The 16240-nt window shown below is 36.4% G+C and overlaps 1 protein-coding gene across 3 annotated transcripts in view; it reads right to left on the minus strand.

The window, feature by feature from the left end:
• NDFIP2 (Nedd4 family interacting protein 2) overlaps positions 1-16240 on the minus strand; it is a 45883-nt gene that overhangs the window by 21294 nt on the left and 8349 nt on the right. For 2 of the 3 annotated variants that reach the window (XM_032678582.1, XM_032678581.1), the window contains exons 2-4: positions 5579-5735; positions 4010-4137; positions 237-296 (exon numbers count right to left, since the gene is read on the minus strand). In XM_032678582.1, coding sequence (XP_032534473.1) covers positions 237-296; positions 4010-4137; positions 5579-5735 — 345 coding nt within the window. The remainder of the gene's footprint in view (positions 1-236; positions 297-4009; positions 4138-5578; positions 5736-16240) is intronic. The other variant, XM_032678583.1, reaches the window with a different exon arrangement.

The following is a 16240-nucleotide window of genomic DNA, read 5'->3' on the forward strand; positions in this document are numbered from 1 at the left end:
AATCAAGTAAAGAACCACTAAATTGATATAAGTCTTCCCAATGCAATGTTTACAGCAAAAAACTTCTACGAAAGGGTCAAATTACTTAATAAACCCCATAGATGATACCTTGAACATACAAAACAATATGGAGAAATTAACAGTGGGGGGGAAAAGGCACAATGAATTCCAGAAGCATTTGTTTGCCAGCAGGAAAATTCATAGCGAAGTCTAAACTAGAGAGAACTATACCATACCTCTGGACGACTGAGGAATATTTCATCAAACAGACTCCTAGATTCCCTAAACTGGGCGTGCTAAGCATGTAAAAACAGAAAAACATAAGACAAATGCAACTGAAAAGCATTAAGTAAAAGCCATTCATTGCAACATACAAATAAGTCATTTAACTGTTAGCAATACTTTTGTCCATTTAAACTGACCTTTCAAAACTGACCTTGATAATTTGAAAAGGAAAACCCAGGATAACTAATGCTATCGCTATTGATGACACAAGGCTGGTACAATTTCTTTGATACAATGAGACATTTGGGAGCATTAAAAAGGAATACACAATCTCTTCCTGTAAGATAAGCTACACAAAGAACTATAAAAACAAGTGCTGAAACTTTCAGTAAAGGTTTCGATTGTTCATATTATATGAATATATTATCTATGATATCTGTGAATGCAGGACCTATGATGAAGTATATAATATGATCACATTAAGGTTTTTTTAAGATCCCTACATGATTTGGGGGAAAAAATACAAAAGCTGTTTATTAAATGTGCTGCCCTTTCAAGCCATTTTCCTCTTTTTTGCTCAATGAGTAGATTTGTAACCTTCTTCACTGGACACTTTGGACTATACCATGAAAATTATCAGCTTCATGTATCACTCGAAGCAACAAAATGACATAAGTTTTTTCAACTGTTCACATTATTGCAGTAAAGAAGCAATATATCCTCAGTTTACAAGGAAGAAACCAGAGGAACACAACACTGCAGAGCTCAGATTTGTAAGAGCACTAATTTCATAAGGTTGAAAATAAAAACTGAAAAATCTACATTATATCATTTGTGTATGTTTTGTAAAGTCTGTAACTTACAGGTCAGATACTGTCTGCAGCTGTCACTTGTGAAAGTGAGAAAACAAACTGTGCACTCCTGTTACATAGTTAAGTCACTTATCTGTTATTCCGCAGGTATTCAGAGCTAACAAGACCCTTCTTTCTTATTCCAGCCATCTGCCGGTATGAGACAGTTTTATTACACAGTCTTAATCGATTTCAGTGTAAGTCCAGAGTTATTAAATAAGGCAGGGATTTTCTGGCAGTATCACATGGTAAGGTAATTAAAATGGCAATAATTAAAACTGCACTTGCACATAATTTTAATATCATCTACAAAACTGAAATGCAGTTTCAGCATTTCCTATTTTTTCCCCAAATCCCAACTTGGTGACATTAATACTCTTTCTTTAATATAGCTTGTGTGTGTGTGCATGCACCCGCTTAAAACAAACAAAAAAAAAAAAAAAAAGGAGCTCTTCAGCAGCCAGCAAGAACGTGACTTTCAGATACACTGTGTAGACTAGACTACTGATACTAACTTAGTAATGTCATTAGTCTAGAACTTTTTACTCAGTTTCTAGTTTGGGGGAATGATAGTGTGTTCTTACTGATTTTTCATAAGCAAGTGAAATTCTTGTGGTGTCAGCATGCAGTTCTTGAATGTCAAGTTCTACTGTATGTTCTAGCAAGGCAGACTGTAAAAGTTTACTTCTAACTCCATCACCGTACCCAACTCTCCTAGGGCCTCTTAACTCTAGACTTCTTTTCTCTCCCTACTCCTCTTTTCTCACACACCAGCTTCAGTTCCTTTACCAGTACCACATTTTAGCCCCAATTGGTCCTTTTCTCCACCAATCCCAGTTTATCCTTTTCCCTTCTGTTTCTCATTTAAATCTCTGTACTCTGTCCATACCGCTGCTCTCCATTCACCTTTGCCTCTTCTTATTTTGACTTAAGACCCATCCTCTCTGATCCCTGCCTGTGTCCACTTTGAGCCAGTTACCTCCTTACTCAACTAAAACCAATTTCCCACAACACATTAGCTTCAGAAGGTCGGTCAGCTATTGTCCTTCTCTTCACCTATCATTGACGACAACTGAATCAAGTGGTTTTCCCCTTCACTTCTAACTGAAGGGCAAGAATAATAAAACTACTTCAGAGTACACCAAAAATTGCTATTTCTCAGTTCCAATGTTTTCACCAAAAACAGTCAAAGCAGCCATATGGTGTATCTACTTTTAGTTCTGTAATCCCACTCTGACACAAAACGTTTGAGAATGCTTTCTGGGAACAGCACATCTGAAGTCCCATCCCCTTCAGAGCTATGAGCAGCCTCAACTTTTTCATGCAAGACAATCTCCACACATTCACCAAATTTGAAGCCATATGTATCAACTGAGGAAACTCACTTTTCAAAAATTTGTTGTTTGACCAAAACCAGGCAGACTGTCTGAAGAAGGGTAAAAGATGTTTCTGTCACACTGACCTGAACTTTTAAGAAAGAGTTCTCCAAAGTAAAAATAAAAAAGCTTAAAATTACATGATAAAAAAAAAAAAACATTTTTTGTTTGGGATTTTTTGCTTAGCTTTATTCTCGAAATTGGCTGAACCCCAGGCTGAGTTGTCAAGAAAGATTCCTTTTATGTCTGAAATTTGTGCTTCATAGGATTCTAGACATATGAAGTTAAAAACAACAAGAATCTTGTGAGAGCTGCACATCCTGTCTGCTGCACCACAGGTGCTCTAGAAGTTAGGTGTGGGTTGCTAATGTTCCAAGTTTGTAACTTCAGATTGAGGGTTTCACTCAGACCAGTATTTCACCAAATATTTTACTTATGTGATGAACAGTAAGGACAGACTACATAGTTAAAATGTTACAGCTGGATATCATCAGCTCACCGCTTAAACGTGGCAAGCAGCCATTCAGATCTCCCTGGTTCCCTACCGCATTTAGTAAAACAGACTTGTGGGACACCTTCACTGACCATGTTACACAAATCCACTTTTAGCTTTAGCTGTGCATACCTTGAAGTGAGTGTTGTGCACTGAGTACTGTGCTGCAGTCAAGAACGGAACAGCCTCCTGCTGGGTGAGCAGAGGGTTTTTTCCAGTCACAAGCACTCTGTAGCCAGTAAGATTTTAAATATATATCAAACGTAATCCCATTCGATCTCAAGGAAGAGATTTTTAGTGAAAGCACTAGAAGCCTTATTTGGGTATCATATATTATGGTCAATACTACCAAGCAGCACAATTTCCACATTTCAAATCTTAAGAGAAAAGAAGAAATTTGCTTACAAAACTAACACCTATTACTAATTTCACATATCAGTTTTCTGTGTAGAAGATTGTACTCTAAATAAGGTTAATTCTTTCAAAACTATAAACACCGAATATATGCCTATTACTTAATTTACTTTTTATGATAACTCGTGGTGTATGGTTTTTTTGTTTGTTTTAAGAACTTGGAGCATTTCTTTGAACTTCCATGGAACAAACAACAGGGACCTTTCCTTTTAAAAAAGATCTACATCATGTAGGGTCTTGCCCCTTCCACACTGTTGGAATTCGCCCTTTCTCTCTAAAGGCCTTTGGTCATTTTTTTTACTATACAAAACACTAAATGTCAGCAATAACTCTACAAATTAACATTAGTAGTGGATACCTAATTAAAAGTTGACAAATTACAGGATAAACTATTAAAACAGGGCAAAATTTAGCTCTTAAAGTTGTTTGGACAACAGCTACATCTCAGAAGAGGTGAATATCATATGCTTTTCACAGTACTTTACAACTAACTTACACTGTCTATACAAAACCTAAGCATCCAAAATATTTAAGTCATCAGCCCACTGTTATTTTAGTAATAGGTCATAATATGGGCTCAATTGTTATAAATAATTAACTAGCCTAACATGTTTCACAAAACTGAAATAAAGCAGAACTATATCACTTACTCGTTGGGCAACTTCTGCTGCAGCAGCTGCCATTGCTGCAGCTTTGGCCTTCTCTGCTTCATCATAAGTAGGAAGAGAGGTAGCTACACTGTATGGAGGTGGTACAGGATAAAATTCATTTTGTGTTTCTGTTCAAAATAAAGAAGTTATGTAGTTATGTATTCTTAAACCAGAAGGATGTCAAGAATATTAACTTTTACATGCACATAATTATTTATCCTTGAAGTATTTTTTTTACAGAGGCTGAAATTCATGATATTTGCATTTCAAATAAGTTCAGGCTTTTTTAAATACTTTTATAAAAAGTAGTGCAGCTTGATAGTACTTTTAGCTGCTACTCAAGGCAGAAACTTTAACATAGATGCTGGCAAAAAATTTGTGAACAAAAATCATACTATGTTAGTTATATCCCTGGGTATTCCAACCAAAGGCTTTTTATCAAATCATACAAAAGACACGCACACAAACATCCTAAAAAAAAGAGCCTTTAAATATCAATATCAATGTTACTTCAGTCTAGTAAAAATCATGCTGTATTCTTATTAGTGTGGCCTTATTGCTAATTCCAGTTGCTCTGTGAAAATCAGTTTTTCCAGTTTCAACACATTCTTTTAAAAATGTTCCTTCCATCAAAATGGACCACAGACTTCATTCTTCTATGTTGCAAGAGTAAAATATCATCACACAGAATTATTTACAACATTAATTAAAAACTACTCAAAATACACCTTGATCTTCCTCCTATAGCCAGCAGTAGCTTGTAACAAGATTGCTTAGGTGGTAAAGATTTGTCAGCACAGGTCACATGGTCAACAGATTTGTCAGCACACCAACACAGGGATGTTATATATAGGGATATATAGGGATAATTCCACACAGCTATGTATTATATTTGCAAATACTGTCTCAAAAGGACAGGGACAGGAAACTGCTCTTTTAACCAACATTAAAAACATTAGGTTGGCTGTTACTTCTAAAATATTTATTTGGCACATGGCAGACACAAATCCATGCAACTTTACTTAAACAGGAACTCCGATGGTGCCTGCTGTTAAGTCTCCCATATCCCAAAGAAAAGTCACAATCTCACTGAGAAAGGGAGCAGTGAACAAATGGATAAAGAGACTCCTGTTACTCATTTTTCACGAGAAGTTCTATCGAGCCTTTAAAGAAAAATTAACCTTTTCATGGCAATATTTTCACGGAACAATGTTACATACTTAGAAGTTTGAGGGTTTTGTTTATAAAGAGGCAATGAAAAGTGCTAATGAGGTCTAATAATGGAGCACTACTCAAAGATGTAGATTAAATGTGGAACAGAACTAGAGCAGACTTAAATAAAACCTATTATACTAATTAATGAATATCCATTAGTCTAGCAATTTAGAACAATTAGTGTAATTTAGAAGTGTGCTTCTTCTGAATAAAAGGGTTGTACATGAAAGGATATCTTTTTACTGCGATTGTGTGCTTAGGAAAAAAAAAACATGCCACAATATCGTACCAGTTTGAACCAAGTGCTGATTCATACACGCCCCTCCCTGACAAGCTGTTATGTGAGAAAAATACCTGAAGCTGCAGCTGCTTCCACAGCTATGCTACAGTAGGGTGGAGGGGAAGTATCTGCTTCAGATAAGGCTGCTGTCTGGGGAGTCTGCGTAGTCTCTGTAGACGTTGAGGGCTGTTCAGCTGCTGAAGATTCTGGTGGGTCATCCTCATTATGAAGCTTAGAAGAAAACCATAAAAATTTCAGAATTTCAGAGGCATTCAGGGAATACTTTCCAGGACAACCTAATACATGCAGAACCATGTTCAAAGAGAGAAGATTACTCTCATCAACAAAACAAAAAATATTTACAAACCAGCATGTGACTACTTCAAGTAGTCCAGCTAAATTCTTTTAAGCAAACAGCTAAAGAGTCTTAACTGCCTTGCTTTTTTTTTTTTCCCCCAGAAATGTATTTCTTCTCATCAGAGATGTTCAGAGAGTCTTAAAAATCTGCTGGTTTTCAATGTTTACTATAATGGAAAATGCTCTTATATGACTATTTTAACACCATTACATTTTTGTTCCTAAATACATTCACAAAATGTCTTAACCCATTTTAAAACAAAATAGGTGAGAAATATTATCATTTATTGTACTGATCTAGAAGAAATAAAAATTTAAGACACATTTCTACTTCTGTAACTGGGATTTTCATTCTCTTACAACTTGTCAAAGAGCTCCTCCATGCAAATTCTAAGACTTTTCAAAACATTCTGCTTTTCTTTACACCCTGGAAACAATCTTTTCCCTATAAAACTTGAAGTTGCTGGTTGGTTTGTTTGTTTTATTAAGATGAAGTTTTATAAAGACATGCCCAGTTAAGCATATACAGAAATAAAAATTTGGAGAAGTAAGAATGTTGATTAAAACTGTGGAATTCAGATCCAGCAACTAATATCTTTTCTTAGAGAAGGCCTTTTTGATTGTTTTAGCTATCTTGATAGTGCTTAGAATATGAATCAAACTTTTAAGAAGAAAGAGCATTAGAATTAAACAAAAAAGTGCTAGTTCCTGGTAGTGCAAACTACAAGATAAGATACATAGAAGTCAACAACTGAAGGGCCACATGTAAAACCCAGACCAGAAAAAAAGTTGAACAAATCTAAAAGCAGAATTCTGTAGCTTCAAACTGGTGGTTTCTATGAATACCCTACAGAAAAATACCATTTCAATAACAAAAATATTAAAACTATAACTACATTAATTTCCTATTAGGCAAAGTGCAATCAGATTACTGGAAAAAGCACATTATGAGAAGAAAGAATGCTAAATTTCTTGTTAAGTAGTGTAACATTCACACCAAAATTCTTTCAACATGTAGATTATATCAAAGTTCACAGAATGGTTGAGGCTGAAAGGGATCACTGAGGCCATCCCCCCCCTTCCCCCTGCTCAATGAGAGACATCTACAGCTGGTTGTGCAGGACCACATTCAGATGACTTTTGAGTACCTCCACAAGCCCTCTGGAAAGCTTGTTCCAGTGCTCAGTTACCCTCCCTTTATTAAAAATACGGAGAAAAAAAAAAAAAGAAAAAAGTTTCCTAATGTTCAGAGGTCATCTTCAATGGAACTGACAGGAGGTTTTGAGGGTTTCTGGGTACTGAGCAATCAGGTCATTTAAGGGTTAATCAGTGATTCAAAAGTAGCAGTAATCTGAAATATGAATAGCCATTTAGAGTAGTTAAAGCCAAAGAAAACAAAAGCACTTCAAAATAACTAAAATATATTTAGTGATAAGAGAAAACAAGTGAGAATACAAATCACTAGACTCTAAAAAGGTCAAACGGGTCAGAAGAAGAACCTGAGAACTACAAAAGTTATGATTCTAAATTCAGTACAATCATTCACGAGAAAAATCTAATATTGCAATGGACAAATAAAAAAACCCCTAATTTTTAAATAAAACTGTCATTTTATTAGAAAAGATACAAATAACCAGATATTACTGGCATAGTTTTTTACACTGATGCTGTTACACTGACACTCTTACAGGATGCGTGTGTCGTTCTGACTACCCCCCAACAACAACCTGGTCTACAGGTAGGAGAAGCAGCAGAGCCAAGTTAATTGACATCTGTCTGTTACCTCCATTCTTCCCCTCCTATCACCTTCCACTTCAATCCCTGCAACTTTTTCTCCCTACCAAGCCACAGTATGTACTGTCACTATTCTGGAGACATAAAGATCCTCTAGCATCTCATTGGTCAAAAAGCATATTACTGCTAAAAAAAACAAAAACAAAAACACTTTGCCATTACAAGAACTGTAATTTTGTGTCTTCTGCATGCTTTCTTGAAAATTACTTTTCTCCATATTATCTCTAATATAGTAACAGTGGAGTAATTTAGTAACTGATGAAGTTAACATGAGGATTGGACAAGAATATGCACATGAGACTTCTTGTTTTCAAAGACAAAGTCAACACGTCATTCACTTGTTATAGCAACTGCAGTTAGGAAATGGAAAAAATCCATCCTAAGTGCTCCATACAAAAGAGTCCCATTATGGCCTTTAGTGGATTCAAAAAGTCTTTATTTTGCAGGACTCATATTCAGAAACCAAGTATTTCTCTTTATCCTTTCTTCTATTATACAGGCCTCTCAGAAATTCTGAAAGGCATCAAGGTTATCGTAATGCAGTAATTTAACAAAAAATCCTGACTCCTTTACTGAAAAAAAAAAAATCACAAGAATTGGATTAAGTAGCTTGAGTGTTCACAGCTACAATAATAAACACAAGTTGTCCTGTGAACAGAAACCAGCTTTTGTTAGTTCTCATTGTGTCCTGTCTCCTAGTTTCTCCTCAAGGCAGTAATTTCAGCTCTTCTCAGGGGACTAATTTGCTGAGATAAGAAAGCAAAACAATGACAGAGTTCAAAAAGTGTTTGGATGATGCTCTCAGGCACATGGTATGACTCCAGGAGATGGTCCTGTGCAGAGCTGAGGGTTGGATTCAATGATCCTTGTGGTTCCCTTCCAATTCAGCATATTCGGTGAGTCTGTAATAAAACTCCACAACTGCAGCAGAACTTGCCCCAGTAAACTGGAAATTTTGCCCAGGCCAGCAGGGTAGATAGCAGCGGTTTATATCATTTTGTCTTGTAGCAACTCTGCCTCGTTTTCACAGGGCACTGATTCTCCTCTGTGGAGTCAATCAGCTTGCTTGAAACCAGTAGGAATCTGTCTACCTTTGAGCTTGTCATTTATATTTAATTTTGGCTTATACTGGCTGATAAATTTAGAAGTTATTTTTGGAGACAGGGGAAGAAGAGGTCTGACACTCCACAAAGGTTTCATTGCCATAGAAACCAAGATAAAAACACCCAGAACAGAACAGAAAACATCTGTTTCAAGGCATTACTTATGCTATGTACTTAAATGTCACCTGAAGAAGCATTTAACATTAAAAGTATACAAACAGTATCCAGGATTTTATTTTCCCAATAGCAAGATTATTTGTCTATTTTTTAAAGGACTAAGGAGAACTCACAGTTCATCATCCCAGTCCCTCCCAAGCCCCAACTGAGTCATTATTTGGTTCAAAGCAACACAACTGTTTTTGTCAAGATTATAGTCAAAACAATTGCCGAGACCTATTAAACCACAGACAAGTATAAATTAATACCTTCCCCTGATCCCCACCCTCCCATTTTAAAAGCAGGTCACACAGAATTTTTTTTTTCCCTTCACGTCTTAGTCTGTACTTACAGTATCCAGGTGAGCTTTGTTATTACAAAGAAAAAAAAAAAGGAAGTACTTTGTTATTAGACATATTGTTCTTAAACTGTTTATGCCAGTATTTCAAACCCTGCTTTTGCAGCCCTCAACCTACAGAACATTACAGGCTCATATTCTCAAGATGTCCTATGTTAGGACATGTAAAATTCAAAGTTCAATTGAGGAGCAATGGCTATTCTGCCACCAATTACTCAATCTTATGGTAACTACTAAAGGGGGTACAGTAACATAATAATTACCTTCATATGATTTTTTTATCATACACAATCTTCTGTTTTCTTCCCAGCAAAAGGTCTACAAAACAGTGATTCGCTACTTCATTTCAGAAGAAGTTAAAATCAATGCCAGACCTTTCAGCACCAAAATACTGTGTAAAATACAGATACCTTTCTTTTCTAACTACTTTAACAGTAATAATTTCTTTAAAGAAGAAATTATTCTTCTACAATTTACACAATTATTCATTCTAATACTTCCTTCTAATTGATTTCCTTAAGCCTGTTATTTTGTTTGTGTAATTATTTCCAAAGGAATCAGATGCACTGTCTGAAATCAGATGACGGCCTACAAAGAAACATGACTTATGAGAAAGTGCTTAGTACAGAAGTTTTTACTGAGGGGACTGATGCATATACTTTAACCATTTAGGCTTATCAAAATAAAAACTTAAACTGGAAGATCTCATTCTCTACTTAACACTTTTCCTTTACCTGCAGATAGTAACTTTGTTTTTCTAGGAAAGCAGAGTTTTGTGGGTGAAACAAAGTTTGCTTCATTTCTGATGAACTGACTGACTGTACTAGAGTGGCAATACAGGCAAGTTATTAAATTATGCCATTTTAAAAAAATCACGGGAAAAGGATATAATGTCTTATATCATATCTACCATACATACACCCGATTAGAACAATGCTTTCTGATAAGCATATTGAAGTAGCACACTAATCTAGTCATAGTGTAACACACACACTCCCCACTCACAATTTCTGCTACCTCATTTTAGGCAAATTTCAAAAGCTGCTCTTTAATCCTTTCATAAAATATGACTTAGGGAAAACAGTATATTATAAAGTTATTGCAACATAATTAAGAGCATGATATACATTTTTAAAATCCCTTTGTCATAAACATATGCTTTTTTCATGCTCTTTATATAATTTCTTTAGCATAGCATAAAATTATGCATATCGGTTTAAAAAAAAAAAAACACACAAAAAAAACCCCCAACAAAACCCCAAACAACTAGCCAGCTTTCTTTTCCTGCTTCCTTTAACATCCTTATTACTAGTTAACCTTGTCAAAATGTGACTTTTAGATAAACTTTTGTGTAAATTTTAGCAGTGATAGTTCTGTATGGGGCACCATAGAGCTACACAGAACTCTCATTAGCAGTCATAAATTACAAAGCACTTTTGACAAATCCTTCTACCTTTCAAATGATATTACATTTCTGAAGAAGCTTTGACTCTTCTAGTTTTGACCTCATGCTGACCAGCTCATGGGTTCTTCCAAACTGCATTAAAACTAATATAATGCACAGAAATTCCATAATGCTGAACTTAATACTCTGCTTTAAGTAATGCTGTGGAGACAACCAAGTACATCACCCAAGTTCAACCTTTCTATGCAAAACAGTCCATTGATACAGTTCCTTCACAAAAAGCAACACTCTTGGCAACAGAGGTTCATCGTCTTCACTTTGCAGAAGTCACTTGGGTTTTCTATTATCAATTTTTCAAATAATAACAAAAGACCAACCAAAAATATCCACTTATCGCAGCTTCTAGTGTGGGAGGGCAAGGCATGGTAGACTCAAGACTGCCTGGAGAGCACACAAAAAGAAGTCTGATGTTTCTGCATTATATTCCTGACATCTTCCATACACAGGTATTTTTTCCACAGAAATCATACCATTTTAAATAAGAGAGGTGTAACCAACAGCAGGTTAAAAAAAAAAATGTTATTTTCTTCATTAAGCTTAAAGGGACCTTCTCACCTCTCTGTGATACACCTGATGCTTTCATTTATTGAAAAATTCTAAGTCCTTTTACACTTGCCTACTGGTAGTGATTTGTAAGTTTAACTAAACTGCTCTTTACAAATGAGGCATGAAAGCAGAGATCTCTTGCTACATAAAAATAATTTCACTGAAACAAATACAGGTTGTAAATTAAATGCTTGTTTTGTAACCACATATTGCATTTTTCAGCTTTACTAGTCTAAAAATAGATTAATTTCTCTGTAAATAGCAAAATCTTAATCTTGGGATTTTCAAGACAAAACAAAAAGGATCCTGAAATAAATTTTAATTCTGAACCTGTTATAAAAATACTTCATGTTGAAAATGGATTTGACCTCTGTCTATTCATCTCTCATTTCTGAATGCCACCTAATCGACTATTACTTTATTTTTAGAAAAAACGTAAAACTTATACTGTCAAAACAGAAACACCATCCACAGAATCACAGAATGGTTTGGGTTGGAAAGGAGCTTAAAGATCATCTAGTTCCAAGCCCCCTGCCAGAGGGGGTTGCTCCAGGTTGCTCCAAGCCCCATCCAGCCTGGCCTTAAACACTCCTAGAGATGAGGCATCCACAACTTCTCTGGGCAACCTGTTCCAGTGCCTCACACACCTCACAGAGAAGAATTTCTTCCTAATATCCAAACAAAACCTACCCTCCTTCAGTTTAAAGTCATTCCCCTTGTTCTATCACTACACACCCTGGCAAAACATCTCTCTCCGGCATTCTTGTAGAGCTCCTCTAGGCACTGAAAGGCTCCTCTAAGGTGTCCCCAGAGCCTTCTCTTCTCCAGGCTGCAAAATCCCAACTGTCCAGCTTTTCCTCATAGGAGAGGTACTTCATCCCTCTAATCATCTTGGTGGCTTTCCTCTGGAGTCACTCGAACAGGTCAGTGTCCTTCCTGTGCTGGGGACTCCAGAGCTGGATGTAGTGCTCCAGGTAGGATGTCTACCAGAGCAGAGTAGAGGGGCAGAATCACCTCCTTGCCCTGGTGGCCACTCTGCTTTTGTTGTAGTCCAGGACATGACTGGCTTTCCAGGCTGCAAGTGCACATTGCCGGACCATGTCCAGCCTCTCTTCCACCAGGAATCCCAAGTCCTTCTCATCAGGGCTGCTCTCGATCCATTCTCTGCCCAGACTGTGTTTGTGCTTGACATTGCCTCAGCCCAGGTACAGGACCTTACACAATTGGCCTTGTTGAAATTCATGTCTGCACACAACCACCTCTCAAGCCTGTCAAGGTCCTTCTGGATGGCATCCCTTCCCTCCAGCTTGTCAACTGCACCGCACAGCTTGGTGTCACTAGCAAGCTTGCTGAGGGCAAGTGCTAAAATCAATCAGCTCTAATTCAGGTAGCCACTGAATTTCAGTACTCACTGAAAAAAATCAAAACTAAAACCAATAATCTGTAATTACACTTAGGAAATAATCTGAAGAGCAGAAGAGATAAATCCTGCCGCAAAGAAAAGGTTTCATTTTCCTGTTTATTTGGAAAAAAAAATATATCCACATCAGTCTTTGAAAGAAATATTTACAATTTTCTAGAACACAAGAATTCTTGAGAAAATAAGCCCAACAAACCACATTGTATTCTAACTTACTAGCTTCCTCTTCACTATCAGTTTTTTATCCTTTACCAATACGATAATTTACATCATGCCCTTTTTTTTAAATGTCTATTTTAACACCAACCTACCACAAACCTGTGTAGTCCAGCTTGTAGGAAGGCAACTATTTGCAGTTCAGTACCAAATGAAATACAGACCTGAAATACAGACCTGGTCACAGCCACAACACTCCAGACAAACAGCAACCTCTAAAGACTAGCGATCCCTCAGATTAACAAATACTGAAGTACTAAGCAATTAAGCTCATAAGGCACTTCAGTATATTCCAGTACAACTTTCAGTTACTTTTTGCTTTTATGTATTTAAAACTAAGTGACCAAATTTGATTAGAATCTCTGACTGCACAGAACAGATGCAGATCCTATTTTTTTCCTCAACTTCCCCTGACTTGGCAGGCATCAACTACCACACACCCAGATCTAGCAATGTCCCTTCATGATAATGGAGTGGATTGTTTTGTTTTGTTGGGTTTTTTGTTTGTTTTTTTTTTTTCAGAGGCATCTCTGCAGACAGTTTTCAACAAGAGTTAATGTGTCAGAAGGTCAAAGGTGTAAAATCTGCACTAGAACCAGGAAAGAACAGAAATCCATTGATGCCTTTCCACAGCTGTGTAGAAATACCAAGTGTGTCCGCTAAATAAGGATTAGGTACCATGGAAACCCACAACCTCTGGAGGCAAACTCTGTCTGAAAAGAATCCAGAGAGATTTATACTAAATGTTGGTGAAAAATAAGTTGCAAGAGAATGGCTTTTCTACTAGAGTGAATCTCCTTGTATAAAAATAAAGTATTCTGTAGCAAGTGAAAGTGTTTTACATGCACAAGTGGGTTAAATTATTTTAGTCAGATCTCTTTAACAAGGAATCTTTAGTCTATTGGATTTCCCAAGGTTTTTTCAAAAGAACCTTATAAGTCTCATTAAAAACAAAACGAAGAACAATGACTATCAACACTTTGTGAAGGAAAAAATAAAAACATTACAATGTGTGTTGATAGATGTGTCTCTCTGTCTCTCCATCCCAATGGCTACGTTATATATAGCATTTTACTTGTTCATTTTTTGTGAATTACGATCCAGATTGAAACAATTAATTACACATTTAGCAGCACAGCATGCACATTTGCATTCATTCCCTATGGCTTCTATTCCTTCCAATCCCCCATATTATTGGTAAAAATAGAGCTCTTAGTAAAGTGAATATGAGAGCTCTTTTAGAAAAGTAAATATTCTAAGACTAATGCCACTTGAAGTGTGGTCTTATTCTTTAAATATATCCATTTCTCTCTATTTTTTTTTTTTGAGGTTTCTTCTCTACTGAAGAATTATTCAGCCATACTTCTGAGTACTGGAATTTTTGTATGATCCAAACAGGCATATGCTTCATATTGATTGTAAAATTATAAACTGGGTATCGTTTCCTAGAGTTTTTCCTATTGCATAGTTATAGGAATGGATAGTGAAATTTGTCAAGAATACACTGGGGTCTCTAAATACTAATAAAGACTATGGCTGGGCCTAACATTTTCAGATCTTAACTCATAAGTATAAAAAAATACTAGAAAGAATTGTTAAAAGCTTACTCTAAAGCTTGTACACAATGAGGTATTGCAACTCTGATCTACTCTAGAAGTTATTAAAGACATTACCACCTATCATGTAGCCTTCTGTTTGTTTACAGAATTGAAACCAGTTCCTCAAGCTGTTCTTAAGTCATTGTTTGACAAAGTATAAAATGAGGCTCTCCTCCTTGAACGCTTTCTAGACAGAAGTAAGAAACCCACTAAAAAACAGAAGCATATTACTGAGACCAGCAGTCAGTCAAAGGAAGTGTTTTGTCTCCAACACAATCATCAAGAGATAGATGAACAGCACATGAGCCTTAGTCACTTATTTGCCACCTATTTTCTTCAGACTCCCCACCACTCACAGCAGTTATACTACAGCTGGAAAAGTGTGCATCTCTGCCAATGCCATTTGCATCTGGTATGGATTTGACACACGTGAATTTGTTTTCCTGAATCTGATAGTATTATCTACCTCTAAAATCTTATGTATTAACAAACTGCATATGTTCACTTCTCCTTGTGTAATTTCTAAATCAAACCTCAGTGAGTGCTCTCCAGTTTTAAAATTGCACACTTTGGTGAATGAAAGTTCCACAACTGCTCTATCCACTGCCTTGGTGACTCTACAAGCACTGATCACTTCCAACTCCCACCACCCATTTCAGATATCCCTTTTAAGAAGTCTGCTTCCCTTTACCTTCTGTAGCTCCTCTAGGCTCCTCTTATGAGAGACCAAAACTACATACAGTACTCAAAATGTGGGCAGGTCCCATGTTTCATACAATGCTTCCTGTTCATTCTCACTGTCTTCCCTGATGATGGACAATGTTTCATCAGGATTTGTTGGCAGCTGCCAGTAACCAACAGCTTCAGTAAGCCACCATTGACAGAACTGCAAGTCAAAAGGTCATGTCTTTACTTACCAGAAGCTTTATGAAACCAGTACAGAAAGTAGATCCCAGTCACTCTAAAGTCATACAGAACATACACAACATATAAACTGTAAAAGTAGAGGGAACAGGAAGGTCTGTAAAATTAAGAAATTGGACAGGGCTGTCACCAAGAGTCAACTCAGTATTCAACAGTTAGTTCCAGCTTCCATTTTAGCCTACGTTAATTTCAGCTGCAAAATTCAACGTTGATTGAAAAAGCTGAATATTATTCTAAATATATTATGTATACTTCACTTAAGGTAGAGTGGGAAAGCTCAAGTACAAAGACAATGCAGGAGGACGCTAAAAATGATAAATGTACAAGGGAGGAACAAAGATAAAGAGCAGTTTCTTCCTGAAGAAGTATCATGGAAACTGAACTGCAGAAGCAGCACACAGTTTCATCTTAAGGCCTTGATTTGAGAGAAGTAGAAAAAAAGGACTCGAGTTTGTGTCTCCTGTACCATGCATAAGTGCTCCTGAAAGTTTATCCATAACCCAGGGATTTATCCCCTATGTACTTAAATAAAGCCAGTCAAGCAGAACAATTTCCTACTCAACAGTACACAGTAGCTCAAAATGAAATCAATAATTTAATAAAATATAAATCAGAGGATATTATTAATCAATAAGAGCAAGCTTTATTCTTATTAGTGGGTCAATTGCACTTGACTTTTTCAGCATAACTCATCTTCTTAGTAACTGGAAATGGAATACCTGAGGTCCTTGATTTACTGAAATAATACAGACACAAATTTCAACAGCTTAAAAAACCACACACATACACAACACCAGCT

Source organism: Chiroxiphia lanceolata, chromosome 2, assembly GCF_009829145.1.
Source record: "Chiroxiphia lanceolata isolate bChiLan1 chromosome 2, bChiLan1.pri, whole genome shotgun sequence".
Lineage (NCBI taxonomy): Eukaryota > Metazoa > Chordata > Aves > Passeriformes > Pipridae > Chiroxiphia > Chiroxiphia lanceolata.